Genomic DNA, 8,968 nt, shown 5'->3' with positions numbered 1-8,968 from the left:
TCCCTACACATATTGGTCTCCCAGGACTTGAAAAATCCAAGTTGAGACAAACATGCCCACCCAGAGGAAATTGGGCTGGGAACAGCCAGACTTTGAGCTCAGTAGTTCTCAGTGCTATAGTCCAAGCCAGGCCAGGAGTGTCTTCCCAAAGGGTCAGATGGGATGAAGGGGTGAAGCAGAACAAGTCTTCCCAGTCAAAGCTGTGAAGAAGCAGTGAAGATCTTCATGGGCAGAGGGGTTACAAATATGTGTAAGAAACAACCAGCATGGACAGCTACCAAGATTAGCTGGTTGGCATCATGGGGACAGCTCCTGTGCTGATCCACCAACACAGAGCCAAGAGACAACCTGAGAAGGGTCAGGCTCCCAGGGTGTGATCTCTCACCTTCCTGCCCTTCTCATTGTCTGGCAGGTAACAGTAGCGAGGAAAGCCTCTTGCTGTGTATGGTGCCCCAGGGTTGGGGTGCTCAGGGCCCTGCAATAGAGAAGACATGTTTGTCATGGACATGTCCACCTTCCCAGGAATTGGGCAATCCTGCAGCAGCAGGATTTGACACAGACTCATCTCAAACCAGCTCTTCCATGTAAAAGGGGCAAGGTATCACAGATGATGATGAGCCAACTTGTTCTTATGGCACAGAAGAGTATTATGGGTCCTCCAAGGGTGGTCTCATGCTGGGATGCAAAGCCAGCTCTCTTCAGATTACTGCAATTCTGGGGGGACACAGACCTAAACCACAGTTTTTCCTACATGGTCTGATGACACTCTAAACCCACCACCCAGCTCAAACCTTTGCAAACTCACTGCAGTCACCAAAACCTCAGGCATGGGCTGTAAAGCCAGGTGCTGGGATCTCTCCCACCTTGTCAGCATGGGCTGAGCATCCTACCTGCTTCACACAGACATGAGTCCTTCCTGAAGGGGAAAGGCTGTTGGAGAGTCTGGGACCACTCCAAGGGAAAAAGGTCTTTCATAGAGGAGACCCAAGTCACCTGTACACTAAATTGCTCTCTACAATTACCTTAAATGAAGTTGTAAAGAGGTGGGGATCAGTCTGCTCAATGAAGTTACAGGACAAGTGATAGCCTCTAGTTGTGCTAAGGGAGGTTTAGATTGGATGTTAAGAATTTATTCACTGAAAAGGTTATCAGGCATTGGAACAGACTGCCCAGGGCAGTGGTGGAGTCCCCATCCCTGGAGGGATTTACAAGTCATATGTGTAGTACTTAGGGATATGGTTTAGTTAAGGACTTGTCTTAGGTTGATAGTTGCACTCTGAGCTTTCAGGTCTGTTCCAACCAAGGTGAATCTGTGGTTCTGTAAAGAGCAGCCAGTGCACCTGGGGCTGCTCAGTGGTGTGTTTACCAGCAGGTGCTCTACTGGATCCCAAGCCTTTTCTGGGAGGCCCTCACAGCTCATGCTCTCCAGCAGCAGCTGCTCCTGCCCACCCTGAGCACTCACCTGGATGCCACTGCTGATGCGATACACGATCTGGATGGTCCCACAGTCCTTGTGCCCAGGGAGGGACTGGGGGAAAGTGCAGACTTCCATCTTCCCTTTGGGCTGGGTACCCGTTCTCACCCCGTAGATGGTTTTACAGGAAGGGCACTGCAAACTCCCATCCTGCCAGGAGAGAGCAGCAGACATCAGGGCTCCACAGTCCAGCCACCGGGACACAGGGGAGCTGGTGGGGCCAGCCCAGCCCAGTACCTTGTTCCCGTTGGAATACATGGCCAGCAGGCACAGCATGTGGAAGGAATGTTGGCAGCTGCTCAGGCGACCCACAGACTCTGCCTTGATGCTGCTGCTCCTGCACGTGTCACTGTAGCCTGAGGGGGAGGAGAGCTTCTCCATGCAGATGATACAGTCCTGGAGGTGAAGACAGAAAGGAGAAAACCACCATGGAGTGCAAGCAGTCACCAGTGACTGACCCAGCAGGGAAGAGCTGGAGGAGATGCTTCAAAAGAGCTGCCTTCTACTCTAATTCTTCCTTTTTGAAGGGCACAGAGAAAAGTTTCCTTGTCTGGCTGGAATCACTCACTCCACCATCTCCTGGACAACACAGGAAGAGAACCCACCAGAGTAGGAACTGACTATGGATACATCCTGCTCCCCTACAGAGAAGAAACCAAAGCCAAACTCCCTCCTCCACCCCAGGACCTGCCTGCCCCCAACTCCAGGGGGAACAAGGAGGCATTGCCAGGCTTAGCTACACAACCCACACTGTGCTTTCTCTGTCACAGTCCTGTGACAAGGACATGCCACCAGGTACCTGGCCACACTTGCTGCAGAAGAAGGTGGGGTTGGCAGAATGCTGGATACATTGTTGTAGGAAGACCCTGGGGGGCAGAGGGAGAGCAGGGCTCTGTTGTGGTCACCTGCCTCCGGTAGTTGGAGATACTTTGGCAGATACTTTAAAGATAGCTCAGGTAAAAACTAAATGTGTATCACAAGGCCTCTACTCTTGCTCAGAGCTCTAGTTCTAGTTTCACTTGTTAGCTCTGTCTATGACACCAACATGTGGGCTTCAGGCAGAGCTGACACCTCTGCATGGTGCCAGGAATGGTGCCACTGCAAGCTGCAGGATCTGCCACAGGGGATGCCTAGGGAAAGGATGGTCCTCAGGCATCACCATAGTTTTCACAGCATCCCAAAAAACAAGGTACTGGGCAAACTGGAGCAACTTCTCTGTTCTCTCACCTCATCAGCAGGAGTGCCCTTCACCTCTTCCAAGTACTTCTTCACCACTGCTTCTGGATCAGTTGGTGTAGCTGCACAAGGAGAGATGAGAAAGAGAGGAGAAGACATCAGACACACCATGAAATACAAGGGGCACATGCAGGGTGAGCTAGAGAGAAGGGAGACAAGCAAGTCACTGGCCAAGGAGAAAGGCTTGGGTTAGAGGGGGAGAAGAGGCTGTTCCAACTCATCCCTACAAGCTCCACAATGTCTTTGCTATCAGAAATGGCTACCACTAGGAAGGTGAGTGCTGCAGATGGAGAACTCACTGGCAGATGTTGGTGCCCTGTGCCATACACCCAGGAGTGTCTGGAGCTGCTGTGCTCCAGTTCTCCCCAGGTAACACCAGTCAGGTCCCAGTTGGACTTTGTGCACACCAGAGGCCAGTTAGGATCAAACCCAACCCAAGGACCCTGTAGTCTTGGTGGGACAGAGGATTGCAGCTGTCAAAAGAGAAAAGGTATTCCCACATCACCCCAGCAGGCACCTGCCAAGGAGACCCAGCAACACAGGGAGCTTCAGGCCCTGTTCTGGGTGTGGCAGAACAAGTCTCACATCCCCACCACAAAGCAGTGGCTTTTCTATCAAGCTTCCACATACTTCCAGCAGGACACACTGCAAGTCACAGGGTGTGTAAAACAAACCAGTTCCCTAACAGGTATTTGCCCTTGTATGTTCACATTTTCCTAAACGTGCTATGGGGGCACCTTGACAGGGAGCAGAAGGTCACCCTGCAGCACAGACAGCTGGAGGAGATGCAGTCAGGGAAGAGACACCTTTTCACCACAGACCAGCTCATTTGGGGCAACAGAAGAGAAAAAGGCAGAGGGTGAATGTGGGTGGAAAACCCTTCAGGTAAGGAAGCCTGATGAACTGGGAGTTGGACTATCCTAAATGAAAACAGTCATTAAGGTGAGTTATTTTCAGAAGGGAATTCCTGGCCATCCTGAAACACACCATTTCTGAAAGCAGTAGCAGGAAGAAGGGATGATTGGACACATGGAGCAAGAAAAGGAGCCCAGGAGGTGAAGGGATGTTCCCTCCAAGTGCCAGGAGATGCCTGACATCTTCAGGCACAGCAGGGCTGTGCAGATCACCCTCTGGAGACCCTTAGCCAGGAAGGTACAGGATAAAACAAGCATTAAGCCCAAGAGCAACATGGAAATAGGCATCTTCTACTTCAGGGATATGTCCAAATCCCCTAGAAAAGCACTGCCAAGAACTGCCACAAGAAGAGCAGGAGACAAGCAGAAGCCTGAGCAAGGCCCAGCCTTCCAGCTCAACAGTGCCAGGAGCTGCTTCAAGGGCTCATCACCAGACCCCACAGGGGGTACAGCTCCTTATCTTATCCCAAGGGGTCTCTCCTCTCCTGAGACCTTGTTCACACACAGAACAGTGAGTGGCACAGGGATGCAACCAGCCTGAGCTGTCCCAGCTCATGGTCAGAGCTCAGCCCAGTGGGAGCTGTGCCTGAAGCCCTCCCAGCAGTGCTTGGTGATGTCCCTGCTCCAGGCTGGCGCTTTCCACAGGTGACAGTTGGAACCAGGCTCTGGCTTGCAACCACAACAGACCTTTATGGTCACATGGGTGACAGGAGCTCCAGCTGCTTCTGCTCTGGAGGTTTTGGAGAGGACCATTTGAGCAGACCTAGCTGTTACCCACCACAAGTCCAGCCACTTCCAGAAGCATCCAGTCACAATGACCACCACATGCTTCTTCCTGAGGCTTCTGTGCTGCCTGCCAGACTGACCACCAAGCCCTTCTAGACTGAGTCTTCCAGCTGGCTCTTTTTCAAGTGACCTTCCTCCTTGTCCCCTCTGGCTAGCGGCTGGAGAAAGCAATGCCAAAAAGCTGTGCAGACAAGGTAGGGAGCAGAGAGGGTGTGTTACACCAGCAAGGCCTGCCCAGTAGTTGGCAGAAGGCCCCAGCTCAGCAGCTCCCACCTGCAGAACAGATCTGAGCAGCTTTAGAGCAGTTCACCTTGTTCAGGACAGCAGAGGACGCTCCTTCCCTGCAGCCCCTGCTGTCGATTTTCCTTCCTCTGCAGCAGCTCAGACAACTGAAGAGCTGACTTGCTCAAGAACTACCCAGGCTCATTCGAGTCATATCAGTGAAAAGGAGACAAAAACCCTGGTGCTGAGCTGGGTAAGAGGGAGGGTAAGAAAGGTGTTGTAGAGTCTGTGGGGCACAGCAGGGATCTTGGGCAAAGCAAATGGCATGACCTACTTCACCAGCTTGCATTAGGATGGAGCTGGGGGCACTCAGAAGAGACCCTTAGCAAACCCACTCCTGAGGGGTTTGCATGGTTTGTTCCTGCTACTTCTGCGGCCATAATGCTCTAATGCATTTAGATCCACCACAATGGCCTGGACAGAGAAAGGGCTGAATAGCCCAGATGCTTTAGAAAAATCTGTCCCCAGCTGCAAGTGCTTGAATGTCCAGTTTCAAGGAAGCCTTTTGATCCTGAAAACCTGCAGCAGGGAGGGGGAGCTGTAAGAAGCCAGGGAGGCACAGCACCAGCCACGTGCACTTCAGGACATGAATCACTTCCTTACTGCACCATTAGCTCCATAAAAGTGTTTGCCTCCAAATCTTTGTTCTAACCATCCCTTGGGATCACCAAAGCCTCTTCAGTCTCTGGAGTTTTCAGGATTCAATAGAGGATTGAAAATGCAATAGCAGCATCAACCAGTGCTGTTCCTCACCAGCTGGCCTAGTGCTGTGCTACTGATTTACCTGGGATGTGAAGGAATGTTTCACCATTCTTCCACTTACAAAAAGATGAATAACAATGTATATATTTTTAATGCTTCCCCTTCCTCCCAGTAGATAATAAGTCACTTGCAGAAGCAAGGGCTTTTCACAGGCAACATTTAACAGATGTGTTTTGAATCCTTCCTCAGCCACCAAATGCTTGCAGCAGTAACAAACCTCCTGCATCCCAAGACGAGCCATATGGTTGGCAGCAGAGTTGTTTTTTAATATACTCTAAGACAGGCCAGACACAGGTTGTTTCTAGTTATTGCCATGGATAGTCACCCAACTCATCACCTCTGGCCTCTCTTCCCTGGATTTCCAAAGGTTGGACCTACTGGCCTCAACCCCCAGGAGGGCTGTCCAGAGATGGGGAAGGTGATAGATAATCTGGTATCAAACATGGGTTTCTCCACATTGAGCATTTCACCAGGTAACCATGCTTCTCTGGTTAGGTCACAGAGCATCCCTGCTACTGCAGCCTGGCTCCTTCAGCAGATGATCCCCCATGGGAACAATGAGCTCCCCCAACTCTGGGGGGACTCCCCAGTCCCACCCATCCCACTGGCACAGTCCACAGTCCCAGCTGGAAGTGGTCAGACACACAGGGAGCAGCATCAGCCAGGATTAACCCCTTGCCAAGTCAAATCCCAGCCTGCTTGGCAGGAAAGGACACGTGTGCCCATCTCCTTTCCCTCCGTACTGCAGCATTCCACATGGAGAGGACATGCAGGAAAACCTCTGAGACAGAAGGGAAGGGACAGTGTTCCCATCAGCCAGGAGGGTAACAAGTGGCACACCAGACCCAAACCAACACTTTCTTCCCTCAGTCCCCCTGGCAGGGCCCGGGAAAGGCAGGGGAACCCTGTGGGGACTGGCTCCATGCCCAAACAGCACAGCAGCCCAGGAGAGACCTGGATAAGCCTTTGGGAAGGCAGCACAGATCCATCAGGATGCCACCCCCAACAGCACAGAGCCTGACCACTGCTCCCCTGGGACCTTCAGCACCCATGGCTACAAAACACAGACCATTAACAAGTCCTGACTAATTAGCACCTTTGTTGAACACAACCCAGCTACTCCCCAAGCTGGCTGGGCTTCCACCAGTGCCACCTGGACCTCTGTGCAGCCAGGGTCTGCAGCAGGAAGGGGCTGGCAGGGGTACACTGCACCCACCACCTCTTTCTGTGGCTCACCAACAGCCTCCTCCTGGATGCACAACTTCTGCTAGAGCTCTCCCTGAGGGGAAAACCCAGGGGAAGGGTGTGGGAGGAAAAAGGGCACATGATGCACAAGCTTAGGGTGTAAAACAGGGCAAGAGAGACCAGTCTGGCCAGTCAGGCTCAGGACTCACAGTGCAGAGCAGAATTCCCAAGCCCAGAGGGGTGTTGTACAAACACAACTTATTCCTAGGAGAGACTGAGCACCTTCTTTATCTTGGGAATCTGCAGGATAAACCTCCCCAGCAATGGGGACCCCCCCTTCTCATGGGTCAGCATAGGCAAGGGCAGAGCTGGCCAAGCATCTCCTCTGCAGCACGTCCTGAGCAGCACAAGGATGGCTGGGCCCAGTGCTGCCCTGCCAGCTGGGAGAAGGAGATGCTTAGTGCCTCTTCCCAAGACACTGTTCCCTCCCTGCTCCCCAGGACTGGAGGTGTCCTGTCCCCAGCAGGTGTCATGGGAGGGCTGGCAGGAAGGTGACAGCCAGGCAGGTCCCCAAGCCTGACACAGTGGCCTGGCCACCCCCAGGGGCCCAACCTGGTGCCCTCCCTGGCCCAGCACTGCCAGTCCTTGGCCGAGGTGTGAGCTCTGGGGTGCTCCAGCTGAACAACCAGCATCTTGACCTCACTGACAGGACATGTGACACTTGGCAGGGTGACAACCATCCCTCTGCTCCCCAGGAGGACACCTCAAAACTGTGTGCTGCTCTTACCTCCAGCCCAAATCCTGTCCTACTCACCTGCCCCATTTCTTGCCCTGCTTGGCTGCTCTCCCCACCCTGCTCAGCAGTTCCAAGCCACATCCACTGTTAACACCCCAGTGCTGCCAGCATCCCAGCACTTGCACCCAGGTCTCCTCCACCCCAAGGAGGGGCTGGACACTGCAGAGCCCACCCAGAGGAAGGCAGCTGCACTGCAGAGGAGCAAGGCTGGGTGTCTGGACCAGACCTTACCTTCCATCTAGTTCCATGCCATTGACCAGCAGCAGGTGACCAACACCAACAGCAGTCATGTTTTCCTGCTCCTCCAGTGACAGGGATAAGGCCATGCCTCTGTGGGAGGGCCTGGCCACTCCACAGCTCCATTTTGGCAGTTTCCAGGGCATTCCCCTCCAGCCCTCATCCTGAGCTGCAGGGATACTGCCCGTGCTAGTAGCTAACATTACTCCACTGGCTCCGTGGAGAGATTCCAGTCCAGCCCCTCTGCCACCCACCCCTGCTCAGCTCTTCTTCACCTCCCATTTTCCTTTGCTCCTCCTGTTCTTTGCTGCTTCTGCTGCAGCCCCCTGCTTTCTGCTCCCCCTCCATCACACATCCTACTCCACACTTGCTCTCACCATTTGCATCTCCTCCTCCCAGCTCCCTCCATAACACGTTTTCCACAAGATACTTCCCTTCACATTCCATTTCAGTTTTCCATCTATCACCCTTCCCTGCCTCCTTCGGATGGGTTTGGACCTCACTTCCCCATCAGGCCTCCTCACTGCATGTACAGATTCCAAAGAGAGACACTGGCACCTACAAACTCCCTGAGATGCCTCTTCCCCTCAACCTCAGGGCTCTTCTCTCTTTCCTCAACACAAGCAACCCTGTGTTGAACAACCACTCATCTCTAGTGTCCCCTTTGCTCACCTGAAGGGGGAAACACCTGAGGTCTGGGGGCAGTTGACCACTCCAGGACACCTGTGCCAGGGTTGGCAAACAAGCTCTACAGCTACACCAGGCTAGATTCACACCTATCCCTGCAGGGCCCCAGGGCTGCTGCACAGGGATGGGACCCAGGCTCTAAACCAGGAGCCCACAGACTCTGCAAGGGTGAGGGTACAGGATGCCAGTGAGATATGAATAGGAGAAATTAGGGCTCTGCCCTGGAGGTGGCTCAGCTTGGCAGGAGAGCTGGGGTAACCCAGCCCTTCCTGCCAGGGCATGTCCACCTGAGAGCTCCACTCCATTCCCTCCCACTCCAGACAGAGGTTGAGAGAACAAATCCTCTGCAATTCAACCTTGAAAGCCCTGCATGACTCAGGGCCATGCTTGACTGGAAGATCTATCTCATCCTGTGACTCAACAGTGACAAGCATGGCTAACAAGCAGACCTTTTCTTGAGAGCATTTATGGATTAAATGCTCTCCTTCATGGTCCCTCAGCTCCCACACTTGTTCCACCAATGAATTAGAGAAGGTTCTGGTACATGGATGCCCAGGGCTCCCCAAGAGGGTGTAGCAGGAGCATGGGGGGGGGGGGGGCGGGGGCGGA

General features: G+C 53.3%; 1 protein-coding gene across 1 annotated transcript in view; it reads right to left on the bottom strand.

The window, feature by feature from the left end:
* DTX2 (deltex 2, E3 ubiquitin ligase) overlaps nt 1-8,968 on the bottom strand; it is a 30,501-nt gene that overhangs the window by 935 nt on the left and 20,598 nt on the right. The window contains exons 4-7 of the mRNA XM_010006026.1: nt 2,702-2,772; nt 1,712-1,870; nt 1,463-1,624; nt 386-475 (exon numbers count right to left, since the gene is read on the bottom strand). Coding sequence (XP_010004328.1) covers nt 386-475; nt 1,463-1,624; nt 1,712-1,870; nt 2,702-2,772 — 482 coding nt within the window. The remainder of the gene's footprint in view (nt 1-385; nt 476-1,462; nt 1,625-1,711; nt 1,871-2,701; nt 2,773-8,968) is intronic.

This window comes from Chaetura pelagica, unplaced genomic scaffold, assembly GCF_000747805.2.
Source record: "Chaetura pelagica isolate M959 unplaced genomic scaffold, ChaPel_1.0 scaffold49, whole genome shotgun sequence".
Lineage (NCBI taxonomy): Eukaryota > Metazoa > Chordata > Aves > Apodiformes > Apodidae > Chaetura > Chaetura pelagica.
This window is presented reverse-complemented; position numbering and strand designations above follow the sequence as displayed.